Source organism: Pagrus pagrus (assembly GCF_965226575.1).
Source record: "Pagrus pagrus genome assembly, chromosome: 17".
NCBI classification, from domain to species: domain Eukaryota; kingdom Metazoa; phylum Chordata; class Actinopteri; order Spariformes; family Sparidae; genus Pagrus; species Pagrus pagrus.
Window position 1 is genome coordinate 16631582 of NC_140201.1, and position 26456 is coordinate 16658037.

General features: G+C 42.5%; 2 protein-coding genes across 8 annotated transcripts in view; one reads left to right on the top strand and one right to left on the bottom strand.

Annotated features, from left to right (window-relative positions):
* Positions 1 to 27: 27 nt before the first annotated feature.
* On the bottom strand, positions 28 to 12964 carry sgce (sarcoglycan, epsilon). Of its 4 annotated transcripts, XM_084379844.1 has the most exons (13): positions 12646 to 12964; positions 11002 to 11109; positions 7474 to 7596; positions 6204 to 6361; positions 5614 to 5686; positions 3918 to 4116; positions 3223 to 3385; positions 2538 to 2752; positions 2080 to 2106; positions 1459 to 1647; positions 1037 to 1080; positions 570 to 607; positions 28 to 430 (listed from the first exon to the last, which is right to left on the bottom strand). In XM_084379844.1, the coding sequence occupies exons 1-13, from the start codon at positions 12692 to 12694 to the stop codon at positions 380 to 382; spliced, it is 1437 nt and encodes a 478-aa protein (XP_084235970.1). In that variant the 5' UTR covers positions 12695 to 12964; the 3' UTR covers positions 28 to 379. The 4 variants fall into 4 exon arrangements, with proteins under 4 accessions (XP_084235970.1, XP_084235973.1, XP_084235972.1 ...); XM_084379847.1 differs by lacking the exon at positions 11002 to 11109 and having other exon boundaries at positions 12646 to 12961; XM_084379846.1 differs by lacking the exon at positions 570 to 607 and having other exon boundaries at positions 12646 to 12960.
* Positions 12965 to 15693: 2729 nt separating this feature from the next.
* The window catches only part of ppp1r9a (protein phosphatase 1, regulatory subunit 9A), a 52298-nt gene continuing 41535 nt past the window's right edge, over positions 15694 to 26456 (top strand). For 3 of the 4 annotated variants that reach the window (XM_084379838.1, XM_084379841.1, XM_084379840.1), the window contains exons 1-2: positions 15694 to 16090; positions 17474 to 18989. In XM_084379838.1, coding sequence (XP_084235964.1) covers positions 17616 to 18989 — 1374 coding nt within the window. In that variant the 5' untranslated portion in view covers positions 15694 to 16090; positions 17474 to 17615. The other variant, XM_084379839.1, reaches the window with a different exon arrangement.

The following is a 26456-nucleotide window of genomic DNA, read 5'->3' on the forward strand; positions in this document are numbered from 1 at the left end:
GGTAGAGGGACTTACAGTAGATGCAAATTACTTTGAAAGTATTTATTTTTATCATGTGACACAACACACAGTAACACATGACAACTAAAGCATTTCCATGTAAAACTCCCTTTTCCTCTATGAGGTCCATTGTGCAAAGCAAGTAGAAATACAAACATCATAATTTGAACATCTACACAAATATTTCAAAATATTCTCATTTATTTTATAATTGGCTAAGCTCTTTTGTTCTTCAACACTCTCTTTAAGGTGTAAGTGCATGTGGACGATAAATCTTTGCAAAGACACTTCTGAGGCATGCAGATTGGCACAAATGTTAGAAAAAAATAAAAAATATAGATATAGAATAGAAAGTCGGCTCCGACACCGATGTCTCTGGTCACAAATCCAGTGCCTCGGCCACCTTTCTCTCTTCAGGAATACCATTTACCTAGAATAAACATGAGAAAACAACACAAGATGTTATTGCATTGACATTTTGACATGATCTTTGTCCTTTTTAGCAGAAGAGATGAGCTGAAATAACTTTTTATTTCTGCATTAACTCACAAACATATTGCAACACCTACCTCCAGCCTTCGGAATGTCGACATGACATAATTATCTCCTTTGTTAGCAGTGAACAGAGAGAGCAGCAGGTTAGTGCAGCTTAACGGCATGCACATTGGAGGGCGCTCACACACCAATACCAGAATTGCAGCCATCCGAGAAGAAGTAAAGCTCTCATGCCTGATATCTTGCAGAGCCGTAGCAAAATAATTTGCTCTCAATAATCTGAGTCCAATTGAATAAAGTCTGGATGTTTGTATTGTTACAGGAAAGCAGGAGGGGGATGATCTAAGGACAGACTGTGGTTGTGAGCAACACAGCGAAATAACTAGGACTCCAATGTAGAAAGATGTGAAAACGCCCACGACAATAACTAGTCAAAGCTTAGGTGTTGCTCTGACATCTGCTCCTGTGACTATTAATCAAATATTAAACATGCAGATGGAGTCAGTCAGACTGCTATACAGAGATTTAAGGAGATACTAACCTGATGGCCGCTGCTGTGGTATCGTAATCTGGTTTTGCAGATTCCTGGAATTATATAAAACAGACATTCACACACAATACATGAGCCTTTAGTATCATGTGAAAGCGTGTTGTACTTAATATTAGCAAATTTTTCTGAGTTTCAAGCCCATTAGGTAAAATCATGGGACAGCTTGAACCTCTTAAGCTGCAGTCGCCCGACTCACTCGCTGCAGCTTTGGCTGTCCACATAGCACCGAAAACAAGATTAAACGATAATGGTGTTGTTTCGACTTATATTTCCCCATAATGACGCCTGTAAGCCATACATCTGCGTGCCTGCTAATGAGCGTGGGCGCATTTCATGTGTGCACAAATGAGCGTGTGAATGTTTGTGCACGTGCAATTCCCCCTCCACTCACGCCCAGTAACCCTCCAACTCACGTCTGCGTCTGCATGAGGGGCATGCTGGTGGTCTCGTAGTTGTCAGGGTGGATGGGCGGCACCACCTCGCCGCTGACCGGGTTGAAGACGGGCAGGGTGGAGAGGGGCCACGAGATCTCCCGGTTCTTAGACATGCTCCGCAGCTCCTTGCTGGACTTCTGGATGGAGCTGTGGTGAACCAGCTGGATGCTGGAGAGAGGAGACGTCAACATGCATGAGCTTGTGTCATAATGTTAATGGTCTCATCCCGTGTGCAATGCTTCACTTACTGAAACACATTTAAAGTACTTGAATATGCAACCATGCACAACAGAAATATAACATCCACCCTTACCTATCGCTGTGACTTCACTGACTTATGGTGCAAGATATGCTCTTCAAGATGTTTTTAAGCAATTTGTTACCGCTACAGCATGAATAACCTACATCTGGTCATTGAGTTTTTGAGCAGCCCATTGGATGAATGGATGTCAACACACAGATGAGCATATGAATGGTAATGAGGAAGCCGTCAATGATAACATGAGTGACAAAACTGCAAAGCAAAGAGAGAGAGAGAGAGGGGGGAGGGGACAGAAACAGACCCAAAATAAAGAAAAACACGAGAGGTAAAACACTTACTCTGGTGTTTGCATGTTTCTTTTTTCCCTAGAAACAAAACAAAATGGATGAATTAAATACTAATATTAATAGTTAAACAGACATCTACACACAAGTGAATGGATTGTTGGGTGGAAATGATGATGGGATGTGGAACAATGAGTGAACGAGGGGGGCACGTCTCTCCCAGCCTGTAAAATGATGAAGGATGATGAATGGCTATCGATGTCACGGCTTCGAAACATAAAGACGTATGTGATGACATTTAAAAAAAAAAAGAAGCTGTGACACATATTCATGGGGAACTCAATGTAAATGTACAACTGGATGGTAATGGCAAGCTGCAATTCCAGTCCAGATTATTGCTCTTATCCTGCACTAACCATCCTGTCTCCCACTTAATGTAACAGTTTTTTCCTCAAATGTCGTGGTGTTCGGTGCAATATTTGCATAGAAAATATAAGACCAAGCACACTTACACCCCTTCCCGTCTGCAGCACATAGTGTAGCCGAGGATGAAGAAGAGGACTAGTGCCACAGCGGAGGGAACAGCCAGTGTGATAAGGAAGTCTGAAAAGAAGTCTCTAGCCTTCAGGGACTCGGAGGGGGGGTCGTATTCCCCAAATTCAGGTAGGATCCCGGTGCCTGGGTCTGGACGGGTAATGTATACCGGAACCACTTTGTTGATGTCGACCTAAGAAAGTAGAAGTTAATAATAAAGCATTTGTGAAGTTTGTGTAAACTGATGAGGGTGTCAGTTGTTTAAAGGTGCAATATGTAAAATCTTAGTTAAAACACATGTTTTAATTAAATTAAATAATCAACAGAATCCGAAAAAATGACGTTAAGACGTTTGTGTATTGTCTTGCAGAGACAGCTACTGAAGTTAGCATGCTGGCCAGCTAGCCCCGGCCCGTCCTGGTTCAAAGCTCCTGTGCTAGTGATTTAGACACCAACGCTTCTCAAGTTCCGAGTCCGGGCTGCTAGCTGTATGGCTAACTGAGCTAACCAATCAACGGCAGCTAGTTAGCCACAGTTAGCGGTTACTCTAGCGATATGCTGCCACCTATTCGTTCCAGTTCTTACATGTTGCAACTTTAAAACTGGTAAACTTGTTCCTCCCGGGCCTCAGCATTAAAGAAACTGTACAAAAATGTTTCTTACCAGAGATATTTTGCACCAATCAATGTGAAACTGAGCTCTGAACTTCTTGTCACAGCTGATGACAGGGTCCATCTCCTGACTGCAGCGCAGTTGGTTATGTGGGCTTTCCACCTCCCGCAGGCACGACGAGAAGGGAACATCAGCACCAACCATCACATACACTCTGGGGAGAGGAGGAGAAGGTGAAATACAAAGCATGAGAGGGGAGAGGAGAGGAGAGGAGCCTCATTTTACATGTTCGTGCTGAGGCTCGTTATAGTTGCTGTATTCCTCCTCCACTGAGTGTTCTTTGAGATTCTTTTATCTTCCAAAACGTCAGCATGAATCTTTGATGCACAACTTATGGCAGTTCATGTGGGCTATTCCCCTCTGAAACAGACCAACTGACAGTGTCTGTCAGCGCTGATGGCCAAGTGTACTCATATAATTCACAGTGAGCCGTGGATCCCTAAGGCCCCAATTAAATAAAATGTCAGCACGACGTGAGGGGGCTGAAATTATAAGCAATTTGTTTGATTGAGAGAGGTGAAGACATTGCTCATGGAGAAATCTTTAAGGCTATTAAAGCTCATCCTTATCCTGCAATGTTTTTTTAAAAAAAAATACAAAATCAATGCAAAGTACTCTTAAATGAAAAGAAAAGAAAACTCATCTCACATCTCAGCTTCAGTATGAAAAATTAAAAGCATCCTCACCCTTCCTTGAGGTTGTTGATAGGCAGGGGCACACGGCCGCCGCGGTCCAGCGCCGAGGTGATGTTGATGGCATTGAGACGCTCAGGCTGCCATACGTTCTTCACTGCCCCCAGGAAGTCCCCCAGCACCTCGCTGGCAAGCATCTCCTCCACGTTCATGTTCTTGATGTAAAACTCTGCCTGGAAGGGCAGGGGGAACTCTGTGCACAGAGACAGAGAAGAGAAAGTGCGAGGAAAATGAGAAAAAGGTGGACGAGGGATGGAGAAGACAGGAGGGCAGCTCCAGTGCAGCTCTGCTGACTAAGACATCATTAATACTTTATTACTGCTGCATAGATGACACTGATTCCACCAGTCTGTCCAGCAGACGCTGGTGAGTCTGCTCCGCTCTGCTATGATTCGTCCTTCTGGGGCCAGATGGCAGATGACATCACAGCATAGGGAGAGTGATGTCATGTTAGCGCTGCAAACATCTGCTGAGTGTTCAACCAGCTCGGTTCATGTTGTACTGCATGCACCGTGACTGGTCAACGAGCCACTGCGCAAACATACCGATGCACAGATGTGAGGTGCAATCACAAAGATGGAAGAAACAGCTGCTTCATATAGATAATAATTTATAACTGTAACATGCTGCACAGGACTGTGTTTACAGCAGCCACAACATATACTGATTCATGATGACTAACCTGTCCCACAATTAAGACTCATTTTTAGTTGATTTTAAAACTAATAACTGTCGGTCATCAGCAGATATTTAGCTTATTGTCAAGCCAGCACATATCAGTCATATTGTGTTAAATGCTTGCAATACTAACACTGAATCTGGCTATTTTATTCTATAATCTTTAGGGTATAAACACTTTTTATCAATTCCCCTACCACTGTCATCAAAAGGAATTTAATGAATGGGATGTTTTTTGTGCTGTAAACAAGATGTCATCACTCTGTTCTATCTCCAACTTCTTCTTTTTCTGTATTGTTTGCTTGTTTATATGTTTTTTTTCTTTTTTTAAAGGTGCAATATGTAAGAATTTAAGTTTAAAACATTCAGGGGTTAACAACTAAAAGTTGATACTAAAATTATCAACAGAATGCAAACAAGTGTTTTGATGTTGTTTCAGAGTCATTAAGTTATTGTTTTGCAGAGATATAGTACCTACCAAAGTTTGCATGCTAACCAGCTAGCCCCACTCCCAAAATAATAAAACACTTCCAGCTCCCAGTCCGGACCAGTAGCTGCATGGCTAACTGAGCTAACTAGCTAACAGCAGCTACAGTTAGCAGCAGTTAGTGCTTACTCTGGTGATATGCTATTTTTTGGAGTTCGAGCGGTGGCAAATTCTTACAAATCTGCACCTTTAATTGTTTGTGTTTTTTATATTTACATAATAATATAAAAGAGTAATGATAAGAAAGGTCTATTGTGTAAAAAACAAATTAATTTGAAATTCTATAATATAATACTAATGAAAACTATCGCTGATTCTGTCAGAAAATATCTATCTATAATATATATGAACACGTGGTTAGATAAACACAATATGTTGCTCTTTAGAAGTAATTAGATCTTGTTAACAAAAGTAATCAAAGTTACATTTCCTCTTCCAGTACTGACTGCGCCCTCGGGATTTAATCAGGGAAGTTGCACAGTCTGATCTCTGTTTGCTCTAAGCTCCCATACTGGCACTTCTTACCTTCTGTACCCATGATGTTTATGACCAAGTTGTGCCGCGCCGTCTCGAAAGTGCGTCTGTTATAGGCAGTAATCTGCAACACACAGGGGTGAAAGTTTAAACCCAGATCAGTGCAGCTTATAATGCTGCAGCCCTCTGGACAAGGCTGAGCTAGATACACTACGCGGGCTCTGTACCCAACTGAGACGCCGTATAGAGGCACATGTGCGCCGCTGGGAACGTTAAGCCTTTTGGGAAAAGAATTTCTACAGTAGCTTATGGGGGACAAGAAAGCATAAAAAAACATAATGGAATCTAAGTCTGAAGACTCAGAGCGTAACATCACTAAATGCATACAAATCAGCTGTGCTCAGTAAAATCAATTCAAAATGTGTCACTACTCGATTATGTGTGCCTTGGCAAAGACTGCTAAGTATCTGATACTGTCTTGCCTTTAAATGACTGTCGATGTCTTTTGATTTAACGCTTTCATTTATTTCAACACTTTTATCACAAAAGCAGAATTCCTCTTCCTTCCTCAACACATTAAACAGAAGCACAAATGCATTCATCTTCCCTCTCCTCACTTTGAAAGCGGTCCAACCACCCACCTCTATGATGGTGGCCTTGCCAACATGCTCTGCAGTGGGGGAGCCATAGAGCACTCCGTCGCTGTGTGGAGTCCTCTGGATGTAGCGCAGCCAGCCCGGCCTGTCAGGGTAGCCCATCAGGTTGGTGTTGAAAGTGATTGGGTCATTGCTGGCATCACCTGTAGGCAGAGCTGTTTAATGTAGGGTGACCTGGTGAACTGTTACGGGTCAGAACCAATTCAGTAATGTACATTCAGACCCATTAGCTGAATTGTGGATGTGTTGCCAGCAGCAGGTAAGCATTTTTTTCTTTTTACTGGTGAAATACGATGAATGGACAACTCAATTTACACGACGACTGTGCCAACAACTCCCTGTACAAATGGTTCTCAAAGAGATTTAGATAATAAAAATAAAATTAGTTTTACACACACAACATTCACAACAGTTCACAATGCTCTTACCCTTTGGAAGGGTGTCCGGTACTTCGTTATTATATGATCATTATGTTAGTAAAAAGATACTTCACCCAGTCTAATTCCCTCACAGTTACAACACCAAGAAGAGCATTTCTCAACTGTGCTGTGTTATAGTGATGCCAGAAAACTGGGGGAGAGACACAAGCATTTACTAACTACTACCAAGTTAAAAATAGTAAAAAAAAATGTAACATTTTTAACACATTCAATGACTCCATGTCTACATAGTTCTTTTCTGATTGTCTTGATTGTTTTCTCATAATTCACAAACTTTCAATGATTTCAACTACTCGGCTTGGGAACCCCGTCATTGGCATAAAAAGGTCTTAAAATGACAATAATATTGTTTTTACAATTATTCCTGGGACAATAAAAGTCATCATGACTCGAGTCTGTCACTTTATATTTAAAAGTGGTGGGGACATAAAAGTGTGCTCAGATGAAATACATTTTTCTTCAACATTTGAAAATGAGGACAATGTAATAGGGAGATCTTTGTGGTCGTACACATATGGAGGACATAATTGCGGTAGGGATACGCAATACTACATGTGCAGATATCATAGTGTACTGTATGCTGTTTATATCCTTATATCATATCATATATCATTACGATTATATCATATTTCACACCAAAATCAGCAATGGACACTTTCAACTGCAGGAGCTGATTCCTTATTTGTTAGTTAACATTTCCATTGCAAGCTAATTTTAAGAACATTTCAAACAAATTATGCTTTGAAAAAGTAATGGGGACGATACACTTGTGTCCTGACAGGCCTACAGATTATGTGAATGTGGTGGTGTTATACCTGATTTTGGGTAGGGAGGAAACTCTCCTTTGAAGTACTCTCTCTCCAGAACATGGACAAACAGGACTCCCGCAGATGGGTAGACGTTACGGTCTGCGTGCGATCTTGACAAGATGGTGACCACTGAAACAGAGATTTCAAACAAACAGGAAATCACTTCCTGAAAGCACAACTTTTTCTATTTTTTCTGTTTCATAATGCATCATTAATGACTTGCCAGCAGCACTAATTAGAAGAAGAAGAGAAGGCATTAATAGAGGTGAAAACAAACAAAGCAAAGTTACTAGCACTTGCTAACCTACTTCACACTTGAGAATCAATAATTCCCACAAAGATAGATGTGCCTACTTTTCTTTACTGGCTCCTGCGTTCTTGTGAAGGCAAATGCACTCACTTTACATAAGGATGCAGTACAGAAACATCCAGGCTTGAAGGCGAGAATTTTAGCAGCCAGAAAAACTATGATTATGTATACGTGAAAAGCAAGCCGCTAAACCACAACAATGAATTTCAGGGGGCAAGGAGTGAGGTACTGGGAGTAAAAGCACCAGTAATGAGAGTCATTCAGACTGTACAGAGCTGTTTTCATCTCCTCCTCCCGCGCTGCCTCAATTATGCTCTTCTGTTTAGCCCCACTCCATTTCAAACACAAACATTTTAGTCTTTATTTGTGAAGGGCATTGCTAGGAAAATGGCAGCCCCATTAACAGAAGTTTACACAATGGAAGACTGGAGGTGATTTTCCAGGCTCTCTCCGTCTCTTTGCATCTTTCTCTTTCACTATTTTGTCCTCTTCTCTTGCTCACTTGTCTTCTTTAAACCTCTCAGCATTTTTGCACCACTCTCACTTCTTTCCCCTCTTTTCTCTCTCCCACGGTGGGTGGGCACTCCATTTTTAATCACCATTGGAGACAGAGTGTACGAGGAAGAAGAGGAGGAGGAGGAGGGGGAAGAGAAAGAGCAAGGGAGGGAAAACTGTAGATCTGTGCTATGGAGTGCAAGAGGAGGAGAAAGAGTTTGAACTGTTTTTGCCCTGTTATGCTCAGGATACATTAAGCAGCTACAAGAAGGCCAAATGTCACTATTGTTTATCTCCTGCTTCATCGACTTATGACCATCAAACCATCATAATATTACTGTACTGTAAGCCCTCTCTTGAATAGAAGATGATTTCGAAGGAGAGTCCCGGCTGAAGAGAGTAATAGAGCGGGATTTACATTTTAATCTGTGTCCATGAAAGAGGAAGTCAGTATGTGATCTTTGGTTGTGATCTATTACCAGGGTGCACAAAGGGGTTATAGAAGATTAGGTGACACAGTAAGCTCCGGATTATTAAGGAAGTCTACAAGGCCAAATTGCCCAACTGCAATCTAAGGGCACTGATGAGCTGCTGGGATTGTAAAGGTTATAAAACGGTCCCATATGTATGTGTGCTACATCTGTGGCCACAAACAGAGACGCCTGAACCAGCCATATGTCCCATCTCCCCGAGGGCTCGCTGACATCTAGATACAATCAATAGCATTTAGCGGCCACTAAATGTGGTGTTACTTATAGAAACCCGAGGTTATATCCACCACATCTCTTTCCAAGAACCACCTTAGTGCGACTAATCCATGCGATAGCTCTTCTTGCTGCTCCCGCTGCACCCGTGACATTAGGATCTAGGTTATTCAGACACCAAGAATAAAACCTCATTCAGTCTCATCTCACCAGTGGCGCCCTTCGCTGAAGACTTGAGTCGATGTGCAAATCCCACTCTGAATGCGCACGCTCGGATTCTATTACCCGACCCGTTGGGCCTCATCAATTCTTCGCCACACAAAGCACCGCAGTCACACACTCCCAGTCAAGGTCAAGCGCTGGCTATTCTGTTCTTCTCAGAGGCCGACTGGACGTGGTGTAACATTTACGACAGATGAGACAGGCAGGACATGCAAGCGAGGCCCAGATGGTCTGGTCTCACCTAATAGGCGGAGGAATAGGAAATGACCTGTGGGATTTGAAATGTGTTTTAGCCTATCAACATTCAAGCTTTGATTTAACAGCAAACACTTAGGCCTGAGACACACTCCTGACAGCCTTATGTTAGCCAGGCTAGCTTAGGGGTTCCTACTGGACTGTGTCACCACCGTATAAAATATGGACAGTGCTTCCAGGTCTTAAAAGCGTGCCGATGTGGAAGTGCCTTTAACCTGCGTTCATTCTTATGAAAGCTGCTCAGAGGCCAAAAAAGCTCAGTTCCCAGGTACAAAATTACCCAGATCTTTAGCGTTGTGGCTCCTAAAAACCATGATGGCGACTGCTGTAATGTCTCAAGTCTACAAACCAATGGGTGACATCACAGTGGGTTTACATTTGGTTTCACCCTCTCTCTTCTTGGTGTCTTCCATTCAAGAGCACCTAAGTAAAGATCATTGACTAAGCTACACTGAATCTCTGCTAATAGCATCAGATCTGCTTATTTGCGGCAGGCTGACTTCCTGCCAAGCCTTCTCGAGATGATGGACTGCAGCGCTCCTGCTCTAGATAATACATCACCAATTAAAGGTTAATACCAAACTGTCCGCTGAAGACTAACCTGTCAGCTCCTGCTGCAGGACAAATGTATAGACGGACTAACGATAAGCTACACTTTCCTGGTAATTGGTCTCCCGCAGACACTAGTATTCGAGTGTTCTTCACACATAGCACATAATAATAATACACTGACACACACGCCCATAAATGACACAGTAGATCACTAACAGGCCTTGGGGGTGGTGGAAATGGCTAACCAGATTTTATGCTTCTCTGGGCTGACCTTGAGCTAGCTGAAGTCTCAGGAGTGATGCTTTAGTTAAACCAGCCTTGTCCCTCTAATGGCTCCAGCTATCTGGGGCCTGCAGCTATCTGAGGCAGAGGCAAGGGAGGGATGTTCCTTCAGTTCGGCTGAATCAGTTTTGTACGTGCATGATGTCCGGGTCAGGAGGAATGCATGTGCTTCTTTGGTGTTTAGAGGGGAAGCAGAGACAACAAGGATTGCTACTGTTTGGACGGTAGCTTTGGTGTTCTGCCGGTGATGCGTTTGAGCCTCATGTTCGAAACACAGACCTGGAAGTGAAAGTAGCTGGCGTCATCACGAGCAGACGGCAATGGCTAAGGAACAGAGTGCACATAAAACAGCCTGTTCACTCTTCTTGTGCTCAAAAAGGTAAGTAAATTACTAATTTGCCTACTGTTGAGAAGTTGTGTGACATTCACAGTAATGAATCGGTGCTGGTATTATGTTAAGCAGAAGAAATAGATCATCGTCACAGAGTTAATGATTTAGGATAAATTCTACCTCTACCAAGGAAAAGGTTTAGTCAAATATGTAACTGCTGTTACAGCCAACGTAAGTGGGCCAAGTCTGTGGGACGGCAGACAACTGAAAACAATAAACCAGTATTAATGGGGAACCAGTTGAGCGTGTCACTGTGTTATGACAGGGGGGAGGGGACAGCTGGTCAACACATGAAGTGCACCACTGCACACATACCCACTCACCATCTCTGTACAGGGCTGTTCTGTGCTTCAAGCCCAAGGATCGCTCCATATGGACATTTCTCTCATGAAAAGGGGTGTCTTTGGCATCATAGGCATGCACAATGTAAACTATTGGATCAATGAATACAAGCATGAATTGAACATGTGTGTCTTTCAAGGGCATTTTGAAATATACACTTTGTTTCTCGCCAGTTTATTAGGTGCACCTAAGTGAGTTAACAGAGAGCAACAGCCGTGCAATAAATGCTTCATTCATAAAGGTTATAATGTTCATTTCTTTCTATTTTTGCAATGCAGGCATATCAGTTGATTATTTTCTCGATTAACTGATTTGTTAAAAAATATAAAATCTATAAAATGGTGAAAAATGTTTCCCACTTAGCTGTAATGATAGCCGGTGGTTTCCCCTAAGCTGACATCCTCAAATGTGTTGCTTGAGCCCAGTTCATTTTAGTGTCACAGAGGAACAAAGAAACCAGAAAATATTCACATTTGAGGAACTGGAATCAGTGAATATTTACTTATTTTTTTCTTAATTACTCAAACTGATTAATTGATTACCAAAATAGGTGAAAAAGTTGGAGCTCCAAAGAAAATAATGCAATTAACTTTTAGTTTCACTACAAGATAAAAGAAAACCCTTTAACCCTTGCTTTTTAAAATGATAGCAGGCTCATTTTGTATTATCTAACTGAATGTATCTAAGTACATACAGTATGTTTAAGTACTGTACTTAGGTACAATTCTGCGGTAGTAGTACTTTACTTGAGTATTTCCATTTTCTGCTACTTGATACTTCTACTCCATGACAATTGGGAGGTAGATATTGTACCTTTTACTCACTTTACTAGTTACTTTGCAAATTGCACGCTGCATCAGAGCAGAAGTAGCACATTTTAAGTTTAACTTATTTGATTGGCAATCAGATTAAAAAAACACTGATTCCAATAATCGATTGATCGTTAATATATACATACATGTAAATATATGTAATATCTGTTTTTTCTTACATACAGGCAGAACATATTGCAGGGCTGTTGTATTAGACTACTTTTAACTGTGTGTACTTAATAAACTGGGTAGTGTACAGTACATATTTTGCCCATAAACAATTTTTTTCCAGAGATAAGCAGCTGTAACAATAAGGATACTGTCACTGAGTTATTCCACGTGATGGAGCCATGTATAAATATTATCTCATCCATCCCCCACTTGTAAATATTGATAACATGAGCTGCTTTAACTAGCATTAGCTATTAAATTAGGCATTCATAACACACCTGGTCTGCATGTAAACACAGGCCTGCCAGGGGACGGCTCTTCTCCCAGAGGTAATTAAAGCTAGATGAATGACATAACTAGCAAGACGACGCATACTGTTAACCTCGCTGGAGATGTAAGTTTCTGTCCAAAACACACTTTTAAAGGTTGAATGTTTCGGCTCTCCGCCCGTATAACGGTACAGCTTGTCTACTGTTAGCCATTTTTCCATGTCTCCTCCTCCTCAGCCTCTTGGAAAAACTGAGCCGAGCAGCTAACCCGCAGCAGGCTAACGAGCTAGCTAGCTAACTAGCATAGATACCGCATCAAAGGGCAAACGCGTAGAAAACCCCCCCGATGTTCCCGAGTTTAATCGATACGTACCCGTACCAAGCCATACCGCGACAGCTGCAGCGGACATGGTGGACATCATCCTCGTAAATCTCACATGAAAACGTGTGTTTTATCTGACATAATCGCCACTGGGTTTGACAGCCATAATAATAAGCATCCTGCAGCATTCCTTCCTCCGCCTCCTTCTTGCTCCACTGGAAACAGCACGAGTCCTCATTGGCTGAACATCTGGATGGAAAAAGATGGTTGTCTCGTGAAAAGGGAGAGCCAAAAAAACCCTGATGTGACTCAGAAGAGGGGCGACATGTTTCTGTGGGATGTTGCTCGAGTTAAATTTGAACTGGGTCCGCCTGTATATCAAATATAAGGAGTGGCTGTTCCTGCTGTTCTGGCTCCTGGTGATCTGGGGCAGCATGTGGATGTCATTTCACTGTCATCATCTAATAGCTTCTTTTATTTATTTTTTTTGCTATGCTCCACTGAGCATCAGTGCTTTTTGATCAATGAGCTTGATGATTTCCAGATAATGAACTGAGGACCTGGACCCTAGACTTATGAGGACAGACACACCCTCTTACGCCGGTGTAAACATCATCACCTCAGGGGCTCGACCTCTTAAGCCCAGCTGTAAGAGGGCACAGGCATGTTTGAGGAGTCTGCTGCAGTCTGTCCAGACCCCCTGCAGAGACAGCCCTAGCAGACAGATGGTCATGTTTTGGCCCCTTGGGCTCCAAGTCAGTCCTGCTAAAGGGCTGTGGGATCCTTAATTCACCCCCCACTTCCCCCCTCGATGTCAGCCACCACTAAGAGAGCACTTTGATCCAGCAGAAAAGGATCCTAATTCTTGCTAACATGCTGTCAGTTGCCCACTGCATGCGTCTTGTTTGATAAAGGCAAATATTAAAGTGGATTCATGGCTTTCTCTGTGGTGATAAACACGATGCCATCCATCCTCTGGCTCTGCAGTGCGAGGCTGTTCTGTTCTCTCACCCTCCCTTTTATCCCCTTAAGATTATTTTTAGGGTTGCTTAGCAACATCTTCACATAGCCAGTGTTTAGAGCGGGTATGAATGTATCATAACAATCACTAAAAGTCAATGCATGCGGTAAGATGCATGAAGACTTGGGAAAACAGATCATTTCCCACATGGGGAAGAGGCTAAGATGTTTGCCAAATGAGCCTTGATTCAGATTGATTTGAGTCCAGTTCTGTTTCAGTAAAGTCTGCAGTGAGTTACACTAATTGTCCTGAATTTGCTTGTTTTGAGCAGCGAGGCAAGATGCAACATTCCCGTTCTCCTTAGCAGCGAGGGCTGTTGCTAATGTAGGAAAAACTGTCACTCATGTAGGTCTGTTTCCTGTGCCGCAGATACAATAGACCTTATGGCAAAGACACACTTTCACAAAAAATACTCTCTCAAGACACTAGTATGGAAAAATGTGTACGGTTCATTAAAAAAAAGAATAAATATGCAAACCGCCTCCGCTTTCAGTGAGCTCAGTACGGTCTGAAATGTTACATAAACGTGTAAATCACATATTTTGTCAGATTATATGACTGCGCACATTCATAAATGAGATTCAGATGATGTGATTTGAGAAGGTGACATTAAAATCATAAATATCTCATTCAATTTGATTTGGCAGCTTTAATCTGATAAATCAACCTTGAATGTATTAATACAAATTTTGATTCAAAAGGTTATTTATAACTTGTTTGCTAAAATATTCACATATCAGGATGTTGACAAAGCTGCCTTTCTAGTGCTTTATCACATGAACTCAGTCCCGTGCTCCAGCCGGGTTCTGTTGACTCCTGTGTGACCCAGCCAGCTAGAACTTTTACACTCTGATCTTCTTCAATATTAGACTGTTCAAATATTAATGCCCACAGATTGATTGAAGAAAGAGGCTGCAAACTTAAGAAAAAAAATGTTTTAAGCATCGTGTTTGATGTGTTTAGTGTGCAACTTTAATATTCAGAGGCTTTAATTTGATTATATTTGGCTAAATTCAGTCTGCTTAAAAACATTTGTCACCCTACAGACTGACTCAATGGCTATGAAAGGATAAGTTCACCGAAAAATCATTATCTACTCACCCCCCGTGTGGATGAAAGTCAAGTGAAGTTACATAGTCCAAAAAACTTTTCTGGAGCTTCACAGCAAAACAGCGTTGCAGCATTCTCGTAAAAACAACTGAAGTAGATGGGGACTAGTTTCAAAATGTAAAAAAACAAAACTCAAAAGAAACATATAATGGCTCTACACTGCTCATCTGGCCTAATCCAAGTCTCAGAGATCCCCAAGTGATTTGAAAAGATGCTTTTTACACTGAAATCTTCAGTGTAGCTGCTAAGCTAAAAGCGTTAGCGCACGCTCTGTCTGAAGTGGGTGCACAAGCTTAACCGCGCGGTGTAGATAAAGGTCTTCTCAAATCAATTTGAGATCTACGGGCTTCAGCAGACTTGGATTCAACTGGACGAGCTGTATGGCGCCATTTTATGTTATTTTTGGTTGGTTTTGTTTAAGTCCCCATCTACTTGAGTTGATTGGGAGAATACTGCAATGCTGTTTTGCTGTGAAGCTCCAGAAACGTTTTGTGGACTACGAAACTTCCCCTGACTTTCCATCTGCACAGGGATGGGTGGATACTGAATGAATTTTCCTTTTTGGGTGACGTTATCCTTTAATGCATCTCTATACAGCCTGATATGGTGGAGGAGGGAGTCAATTTTATAATACATTATCCTTATTTCTATCACTATTATGACTTTCATGAGTAAATCAACACAGAAATCAGACTTTACCTCTGATCTCTCTGGCTCTACCCCTCCTTTAAACTCATTAGGTCCCCTGGTGGTCCCTCACACCACATTTCTGAGCACCCCTAATTTGGCACAACCCTTCCTTGACCCCATCTACCCCACCCCAAAAACCCCACTGATGAACAATAAGCAGCCCAGTGAAGTTACAGTTGCTGTGTGCTGGTATTTATGCCAGACTGCAGCTCGCTGAAACCCCCTCCGCGCAGCAGATTATCGGACCAAACCATTGCCGCAGTTCAGGTTTTAGCACCTGTCACATGAGGCTTTACGCTCGCAAAACCACCGGCTATCATTACAGCTAAGTGTGTTTACTTTGCCACCGCCGCAGACGCATATCGGACGCTGCCCTCCTGCAGACGCAGCCACAGTGCAGCCCTCAGTGAGATGAGCTGCCAAATCGCACCGACACCCCTCCAGTGCGCCTGGCAGCAGCATCATCCACTGCCTGCAATGGCGTTGTAGCGGCTCCGGTGTGTCCAACGCGTCTCCTGTAGTGGCGATTCCGTCCCCGGACTATTTACGAGCGTATGGGATAACATGTTTATAACGAAGGCTTTTGCAGCGAGAGCATCCGTATTCCCCGCGAGTGCGCCCTTTGGATTACAGTTTATTCACATCACGCGTCAAAACGAAGCCGGAGCCATGAATGTAAGTCCGACTCTTTTGTTTTTGTAACATTGGAGCAACATCGCTGCCTGTGCGGTTTGTGGTCAACAGTTCAACTTGCTTCCTTTATTTGTCGATCATAGACGAGGTCAGTGTTGTTTTTTATACTGTTAAATGAAAATCTGCACGAGAGGGGAAATATGTGAATAGATAAATGTTTGATAGTGTGAGAAAAGGGGGAAACCTGAGCTGTCATGTTGTGTGCGGTGTGGCTGATGTGCGGGGCTCTGCCTGTTTGTCTGATCCCACTGACACACAATGTTAAAGCCCCAGTTTCATCTTTCATCTTTCACCTCTAACTTTATTTTTTATTTCTCCTCCGTGCAAAACACAGGGTGTTCCTCAAGTTCAAACGGATGATTATTATTGTTATTATTTAATTATTTATTTTTATGCACAAGGATTTCATGGAGCAGCAAGAGTCCGGCATGGTGAATAATGAATATTGAACCAGGACATGTAGGTTTCAGCCACTGCTGCTGTTGCTGCTGCTGCTGATGCATCCATACCATCAATGCAGGCTGTGGGTTTCAGGACAACTTAGATTAATGGATTCTCTGTGTCCCAAATCTCAGCTTTATTGTGTCATATTTCATCTGCCTCTTTGTGGGATGCATTTTCCAAACAGGATTAAACATTAATGGCTGTATGTATGGAATATTTAACTCAATGCTTCCCTGCTCTAACCCAGTATTACTGTCACTGGTGGGCGAACGCATAATCTCAAGCAAGTCTCTCAGTTCATGAAATGTTTTCTATTTTTGGTCCCTGGGATGGTATCAACACATTTTTGGTGCATTTCCTATGTGCAGTAAAGGTTGTAACTACCAGGCAATGCTTTGTTGGAGGGCTGACATTTAGGAGGAACCACTATAATGTCAGTGATGGTTTAGAGAGCTGTGGGTTGGGCTGTGCACAGGGGTCACAGCTTACTATAGAAAACATAGGGAGCGGGAGAGAGAAGAGAGGAAAACAGCAATATTTCATACAATATAGCTCCAGTTTAAACATGAAGGGCTCCAATCTTTCGACTGTTGTCTACAGTAAGTAAGTATTGATTTTTAGAAGGTAAACAGTGCAGCAGTGCTGAAAAGACAACATCATCAGAGTGCTTCTGGAGTCCAGTATGCTCTTATAACTAGTTCATCATTGCATGCATCTGAAATTCATTTGGCCCCCATGTTTCTGCATTAGTGATGGTGAAAATTATCTCCTGACAAGCTTTTGATCAAAAAGTGCCACTTTGAGCGTGTGTTAATATTGTGTTCATGTTTGAATCTCTCTTGAACTCACATAATGGTGCAGTGTTACAAAACGTTTCTATCTTATTTATGTTGTTTCTTTTTTTTTTTTTTATCTCTGCAGGTGTGAATGTGCCTAAAGGAACTTTAACATCAGCTGGATCAGATTAGGCAGCGCCGCAGTAGGTCAAACTAGACTCCTCACTCCCACTTTCTAATGAGGCCACGGCGATGCTGACATCCCCTCTGAATCCAAAGACATCATCATGCTGAAGACGGAGGCCTCGGGGGAGAGGACCAGCCTCCGGAGTGCCTCCCCCCACCGCAATGCCTACCGGGCTGAGTTTCAGGCACTCAAGAAGGCCTTTGACCAGCCTCGGATCGATGGAGACTCCAAGCCCAAAGACCTTGAGCGGGTGAAACAGCCGAGGGGCCGCCAATATGGCAGCCATGTCAGTCGCATTAAGGACATGTTCATGCAGATGGGCACAGAAACTCCCTCAGCTAAAGCCAAGGGTTGTGATGAATCCTCGCCGCAAAAGCTGGTCAAGCCCACCAACTTCATCAACAAGGCCGATGGATCGGTGATAAAACTCCAGCATTCCTCATCATCTGAAAGGATTGGAGGTGCTGGAGCAAAGTTCTCTGAAACCAGGAAGCTGTTTGAGCAGCAGTCACGTGACCAGTCCCAATCACCAGTCTTTCCATCCGGACGTGATAAAAGGGGTTCCCATGAGCACCTTGATGACTGGCGAGGTGCGAGGTCTAACAGAGGCAGCACAGACTCCTTGGACTCGCTTTGCTCCAGAAATGAGGCGTCCTCGCCAACTGTTAGTCAACTCAGTGCTGTTTTTGAGAACGCCGACCACCAAAACCAAGGTGTGTCCTACAAAGGAGTCAGCAGACGGGCCCTCTACTCACCCGATGGGTTCCAACGCCACGGAGGTGACCTCAGTGAGGATGATTCACGACAATCTCCAGTACGTGGAAGCTACCGGAGCAAGGTAGGGGGGAGGTTTCCCACGTCCTCGTCTTCGGAGGACCTTCTGAGCCCAAGTCCTGGGACAGAGACTTCGGAGCTGAAACCAGTACCACAAGAGGAAAAAGTCAAAGCAGACAAGGTTGAGACTACGGGTGGAGATAAACGCTGTCTTCCTGGGGTCACCACCAATGGAACCCAGGTCAATGGCTCTTATGAAGAAGAGGAGAAACATACAGAAACGAGAAAACATATTGAGGATCTGGGGGTGTCCAAAACTTCAAAACCTACAGAAGACAAAACTTTCGAAGATACAACCCCTGAGCCATTACCGACCCCAAATACACCTGCTGGGGAAAGCCAGGAGGACGGGTATGGTTCGAGAGAAGACAAGGCCTCTGAATCTCCCAAGGAGCAGATGGAAGATCCTGATGAGGAATACACGGGAAACGAGCGGGTGATTTTTAACGCAGACGGGGACGCCTGTTACCAGGGTTGGGGGGAAAGCTGCACGGATCCCGAGGACGACCTCTACGGAGACGATGAGGATATTGTCTACGACCCGGGCTCTGACCTGACAGAGATTCCAGGTCTACCAGAAGAACACAAAGAGGACGTCCCTCCAAAGAGAAAGATTTGCTTCAGCACTGCTCCCATCACAGTAAGTTGGGCTTCTGAACAAAACTGTTGTGGAAGCCTTAATTGTGTAAACACAGTGAACACAATCCAACATAAAAGCCCTTGTGCAGCTCTTATCCAAAGTAGGTTAAAACAACAGAGAGTTAATATCGTATTCAGAGCTCCCTTTTTTTTTTGGGCTCGTATTTTTAGTAACCGTTGAACTACTCATTGTGTTTAGCTTTGGTGTTTTCACATATATTTGAGGTTGTGTGATCTGACTTCAGTAATCTTTATCCTCGTAAAGCCTTTATAAAGTGCCTTCTTTTACAAATTTTCTTCCTTTAATACAGTCTGCTATCTTGTAGATAAGATAGCCGTTGCTCTCTGATGACGGGGGTTGTAGCTATTTTGTGATGCAGAGCTTCAGGGTCAAAACATCGCCCTCTGGGAAATTGACGTGTTCATGAGAAGAACATCTGTGCATGTGTTAGTCATGCTGGTTCTGCACCCACACAGTTTTCACACAAGATACTTTGTTTGTTTTTCTCATGCTGTTCCATCACCGTCTTTTAAAATTAGGAAGCGTTTCATGGAGCAGTTTGTTGAGGATATTTTGAAAATTTCAGTGGTCAGTTCTACAAAAATCCATCATATATACTGCTGGGGACCTGGTGTCTGTTTGTGTGTAGTATGTAACCTTGTTGTGTCCATTATGCGCAGTGGTATCAGGAGACTTGTGGTAAGAGATTACAGTACATATATTTTTATCTTCCATCCCACAAGGATTTCACCGGGGCAGCAAAGGTGGTGATTATACCACAGTAAGGTCATTGTTTCGGGTGAAAATGCAGCCATATTGCCTACTTCCTACACACCATTTCTTCTTCTTTTTCAATAAGCAGAATTGTTATCATGTCCCTTGAAGTATTTTGATACCGTTTTCAGTGCTGAGTTGGACACAATGCAGCCAGTGTTGTTTGTGGATTGGAAAGATGGATTTGAAAGATTACTGGAAATATTTTTCAGTCTTTATCCTCAAGCATTTTGAATCAATAAGCTTAACATTTGTAGTAGTAAACAACATATTTTACGTTGCCCTTTTTCATTTTTTAAGTCTTTTAAATCTACTTTTATTTCTGAGATATTTAGCCTGTTGACACAGAAGCGATGTGTGTTTGTGTGTGTGTGTGTCTTGGTAACATGTAAGGGCAACACAGTGGTGATTGAGAGAGCGAGGTTTATGTATGAAAGATTTTCGAGCTAACGCAAACATTCCACAGGTTGAAGATCAATCCTATTAACATGCTGTAACGAACCAGAACAATTAGCCCAGTTATTCTGAGGGGAAAACGTGATGTTGGCTCACTAATTACCCATGCACTGTCTCTGCAATGTGTGTCCTTTTGCGTCTTTGTCTTTTTTTTGCCCCTCAGGACCCGCCACACATGCATGAAAACACAACTTATATTATCCGGCCCAAAAATAGCCTCAAAAGTGATATAAATGTATGTTTTTGATACCATTTAGCCTGTTTTTGATTATTTTAAACATGTTTTTTCTTGACAAGTTAAGCAAATTTTATTTCCATTATGAAGTGAAGGTGACCACTACAAAGCGTGTTGTCCCATGGAGGTTGAACAGGAGGGGAATATGCTCCTCTAGTGTTGTCTGTGGCTTCAAGGCTTCTGTTTTCTGTGAAAAGGACCGACGCTCGTTCATCATATGGAATATTCAAGAGAGGCACTGCCCCCCTTCACACAGATGCACAAGCACAATTAGACATGCACCCCTCCCACTTTTCCATCATACTCGCCCCTCCTCTCAGCACACGAGGAACAAACAGGGTTCTGTCTTTTGTTCGTCTATATAGTGAAAGAGACAAAGCTATTTTCTCAGTCCTCTGCCCCACACGAGTCCAGCTTGACCCCTGTGGGAGGAGACGGCAGAGAAGAAACTGAAAAAAAAACTGCTGTCTTCTAATCTGATACTTAATATTCCCTCCCCTTCGTGTAATATTTCTTAGTCCTGCCCCGAAAAGCGGATAAATAATTTGAACATCCCGGCTTTGAAAGCTTAATTAATTTAGAAATCATCATGGCAGCCACAGGGAGAAGATGACACACAACCAGCTTTTGGCAACATTTTTGTAAGCATGCACGCTGACTTCTGTTTGAGAAAATGAAAAACAAGTCCAGATGCTCATAGGAAACTATAATTGTGTTGACTTTATACATCTTGTTTTTTGCAATGCTAGATGCACGGGTCTCTGGAGGGCAATATATATCTTTATTTATCTACCGCCACCAAGAGAGTGACATGTTTAGCTTGATATGTCTCAACATCTACGGGATGGATTGGCACGAAATTGTTGTGCACAGATCCATGATACCAAAACGATTAATGCTAATGACGCTGGTAATAACTTGACTTTCCTCAAGAGCCACCATGAAGTTCACACTTGTGTGAAATGTCTCAACAGGAGTATATATTGCCATTGCTGGTTCCAGCTTCTGCTTTTCTCTGTCATTTCTGATAGTAAATAAAGAGTTTTGGGGTTTGGACCGTTGGTTGGACAAAAGTAGCAATATGAAGTGTTCACTTTGTGCTCTAGGAAATTGTGATGACCATTTGTGATGATTTTGTGACATTTTATAGAGTAAATGATTGTAATTGATTGATTGTAAAAAATAATGCAGCTTAATCGATAATGAAAATAATCATCAATTGTAGGCCGATAGCTAATTAGCAAAAATTAGCATGCTTATACGCTAAACTAAGCTTGTGAACATAGTGAACATTATACCTGCTGAACATCAGCATATTAGAATTGTCGTTGGGACCACGTTAGCATGCTAACATTTAGCATTTAGCTCAAAGTAATGTGAAGCTGGAGCAAGTACATATCCACAGAGTTGCTGCTGTGTTGATACTACACATGGAGGGCTTTGTTTTTTATAATAATGATTACTTCCACATCCTTTCACTTAGCTGTAACATCCTTACTGACCCAGTGAGATGTGACTGCTTTGAGCCACCCAAGGCGAAGGCAGCCTTTCCTCCCGGAGGCACTGACCTACAGAGGAGAATTGGATCTCATGTTCATTCAAGCAACTTGTTTTATCCTTGACATTACTACCTCCAGTGTGGTTGTTCAGTCTGAGACGTATAGATCAATGTATTGTATTGAAATGGATTCACTTTGTGAAGTCCTGTTGTCAGAGTATGTTCTCTGCAGCTGATATGACATCGAGAATACAAAGTTTGATCTGAAGGTATCACACACACTCAGCCAGCGTTCAGAGTCCCTGTGTGGTTGTCTCAGGGCTTTAGAAATACCAGCCTTGAAAGCTTAAACCATCTCGCACTTGTTGCAGATTTCTTTCCATGCAGTTTGTTTTCTTTCTTTCTTTGTTGAACCGCACCCCAGGAGTTTGACAGAAGAAGTCTTCTCTCGCCACATGATGTCTGCTGTGTCAGTCTCCTCTTGTTTTCCTCTCTCCCTCTTTACGTGAATGGCATTCATATCGTCTTTTTAATGACACTTTTTGTGCCTGTAGAGCAACTGCATTTTCATCAGTTGAGACACTGTGATATCTTAATGGAATTAAACAGATGTGATGAGTGGAGCACTGGTTAAATGGCCACTGAAGTGGCTCTGTAATCAGCCCCTCCACTCTGCATGATGTCTGTTACTGGATCAAAGAGACTGGCATTTTGTCCATTAGATTCTGCTGCTGCACCGTTAGTGGAATGCTGAGTAGCATAGATCTGAGCTCAGAGCCATAATCAATATGATAGATGTGTGCTCTTGTCTGTGTAGCTGCAAGACTTTGTATATTTTTATGAATGTCTTTTACTGGTGTGTTGTTCTGAAACTTGAGGATGGTTGTGCTCATTCTTTTGTATTTTGTTTTTGAGATGTAGTTTCCTGTATTTATAAACACAGAGGGAATATGAGGCCACTTATGTGACAGTTTCCTCCCCCCCCCCCAGGGGCAAATGCCATCCTGAGTACACCCAGTTCAGAAGGTGATAGGTAGCTGGCTTGTTTGTATCATGGATAGATTACTGAACAGGCCTATGGGCCCTATAGCTCCTCTGGAAGAAGTGTGTTAACATTTCTTGTTGCAAAATAAATCAAAGAACCAAAAAGATACCAAAACAACTACAAAGACATGCACGACAACCACAAATAGACAAACAACAATGACAAATTCTTGTTTTTGGTTTGGTTTTTGTTGTTGTTTTGCACAGTAGTACAATAAATGAATCTTGAAACAAGACATGCACAATAACAAGACAAAAAAGCTCAGTCATAAAGAGATACAAAACAACTACAAAGAGTGTATGACTTCCATGAACCAGGACAGTTCACCTTAAAATCAAAAATACATATTTTACCTTGCACTGTACCTGTATATCCATTTATCTCTTTATGTCTGCCTTCTCTTGAATATAATGGAGTTAGATGGCATGCCACCCGTATCAGCGCGCAACAGGAAGCGTGTTCTAATCATGAACACGAGGCTTTTGCTTGTTACAGAGCTGGATGTAAACATTAGGGGCATTCTCCGCCACCAAGATATATAACGTTAGCTAGCTAGGTGGTGATGCACACTTCCTCTGCGGGGTTGAGTTGGCAGTCGTAGTTTAGTAGAAAGTTCCTACAAGTTCTGTGGATTATACTGAGTAACCAGGTCATGATATGTCTATATATATGTCTATATGCCGATATCTCCAAACTTGGCAACACCAAAACATCCTAGACAGATAAATAGATCTATATGTAAAAGGAAAATATGTATTTTTGATTTTGGGGGTAAACTGTCCCTTTAAATTTGAGTCTGCTGTGCCCCCAGTCTGCCCTCCTCAACCTGCGCACATTCCTTTCCTTGTACTTTTGCTGTATGCGGGTTTGCATTTCAGGCTGCAGCACATCAAACCAATTCAGAGGCTCATCTTGTACCGTGGTGAGGCATGAAAGAACATAAAGACAAAGTCGCTGATGCTTAGAAACAGAGAAAATGCCAACTAGCAGCCTCCCAGTGCTGTTCCACAGACTTACTGTACCAGGCATTTAGAGACAGTTATTTCTTTTGAGCATTTGAAAGCTCATTTGTCTGCCCTTAATACAGTACATGACCAGAGACTGCAAGCTTTTTGTCAGGATGTGAGTTCTGGCCGGTCCTCACTGCTGTACATGACTGCTCAAATCCTACAATGTTGTTACATCCATGCATCAACAGTAAACATCTGTATGATTGAAACGCCATCCTTATCTGGAACAGTCTTGTGCTTCACAAGCTCAAATGAGATGGCCCCCAGCCAGGCACTTAGCTTTCTGACCGTGTTTTCTGATGGAAAGGATTGCTCTACTTTAGGGCTGTCTGTCTTTCTGGCTGATGGTATATGTGAAACAGCACTGCTCAAATGTTGGAACCAATACTGACATGGATTTTGGCTGTGTCAGTTTTAAATAGCATTTAGGTCTGTATAGCATTGCTACAGCTTAGCCTCCTTCAGTGGATGTGCTGCAGTGGATGCCTCCATTAGGTAAACATATAAGTCCTTTCTGTTCCTATCTTTGTCAATGATTGCATAAAAGTATCCAAAAACATGTAACCTAATACATAACATATAACTGCCACTAAATTTTATTTTTCCATGTTATGTGTGTAACTTTCTGTACATCTCTTGCTACATTCTTAAGCATCAGCTATCTTCTGCTCTGATTTTTCTAGTGAAGCTGGCTGTCAACTTCCTAATTATGCAATCTGTGGCTGGGCATAATGGGAGAGAACAGGGTTTTGTTGGAAGAGAGATCTAACACTCTGCTACAGCAGCTATACAGCAGCTGACATTTTGGTTAGACCAGCAAAAACAGCAGCTGAGCTCAGGCGGAACGACAGTCGGGTATTTTGGTTAAGCCTCTTTCAGGGAGGCTAAATCGAAAATCTTGACTCACAGCTCGACTCATTACAAATCATCCGGTAGAAAGTTGTTTGATGGCTTTAGATATTATTATGTAGATATTACACTAAACAGCCAGAATATACAATCCAGCAGCAGCCCAATCAAATGAACTTGTATGTTTGTGTAATAGTCAAGCTGTGAATGAAAAAAGCGTCATGACTGTGAGGATTTTTGCTACCTGTCTTATCTCTGACAGGTACAAGTAATCCAAACTGTACTGGGTATGTGCATATTTGTGCGTATGTAGCTTAGTCACTCCATTATTAATGCAGTGGTGTTTTTGTTTGCTTGTTTCGGTGCCACCCGATCCTCCCTGGGGGATGCATTTTTAATGATCCGGGAAAGGCGAGACGTGCCCTCCGGGGTTTTTGAGGCCGGTCAGTTACCTCACACTGGACTGTGTCATGAACCATCATCTATCCAACCCCCTCGCCTACCCAATCTGCCCTGCTGCTAACAATATCATCAGCACACAGCCAGTTTTTTTTTATTGCAGTGTAAAAGAAACAGCACAGAACAGACCGTCTCACTGACGCAGTGTTCTCAGTGATTGCTAAGCCGGTGCTGAGGAAGATTCAGACTGCTGCACTATCACCATGTCCTTGCTTATAGTGAGTCAGGGACATGATTTAGTTGAATTTAAACATCTTCAGACCCTGAAATACCAACTGTCAGATGGATTTCTGTTGTTCCAGATCACACACAGTGGCTTTTATGCTGTGTATAATTATGAATACAGTGTGGTCCCAAACTCTGCCAAGTCATTGTTGCAGCATAGCATAGCAAGTGGGCATTAGAGCGTCAGTGCTGTAACAAGCAACACGTTGTTATTGTGTTACTTCTGATCCCAGCCTCCCACTCACTGTATATGACCAAGACGGGAAATAAAGCAGAGCATTGTCTGCAGCCATTCAGTTGCAGTTGTTTACTACGCTCTGCCCTCTGTTTAAAGCTGCGCTCTCTCTCTCTCTCTCTCTCTCTCTCTCTCTGTGTGTGTCTCTCATCCTATAGTTGACCAGTGGCTTGGTTTAGTTGGTGGGAGGGAGTCATGGCACCCAGTGGTAAATTAATTCTTCATCAGCTGACAATAAAACACAACTCTTGAATTAAATCGTAGTTTCATTTTGAAAAGAGTACATCTCGGTCTTTCCCTCCGTTTGCACAAACGGTGTGTGTGTCTCCTCTGTATGCAGAAGCTCCAACTGAAGTTAAAAAAAGAAACGCTGACTCGGCATCCCCCATCGTGTCAAAAGTCAGTGTCACTTCCTCAGTCAATGAGCGTCGATGTACATCAAGATGACAGAGAGGTGGGCTTTGAATTGGCTGTAAAATCCTGTGAGTTCACACTTATCTTTATATAGATCGGGTTACTGAACATCTCCATTTGTTTCGCACTCTCGCTTCTTCCAATCTCCACCTCTTTACATCCGTCAGTCACAGTCTGTTCTTGCAAGACATGAATTTATTTCCATCATCAGCAACTGTCTTGTCCCCTCAGTATCCAGACGCTTTCTTCAGCACCTGTCAGCTCTCC

What these genes read in the sequence shown, in the direction of transcription:
- sgce (XM_084379844.1), bottom strand. Translation starts at nt 12,694, where the DNA reads ATGATGTCCACCATGTCCGCTGCAGCTGTCGCGGTATGGCTTGGTACG. An exon ending in ATCAACAACCTCAAGGAAGG is followed by an intron (nt 3,386 to 3,917) that starts GTGAGGATGCTT and finishes TCCTCTCCCCAG; the next exon opens with AGTGTATGTGATGGTTGGTG. An exon ending in ACCACAGCAGCGGCCATCAG is followed by an intron (nt 608 to 1,036) that starts GTTAGTATCTCC and finishes CTGCTAACAAAG; the next exon opens with GAGATAATTATGTCATGTCG.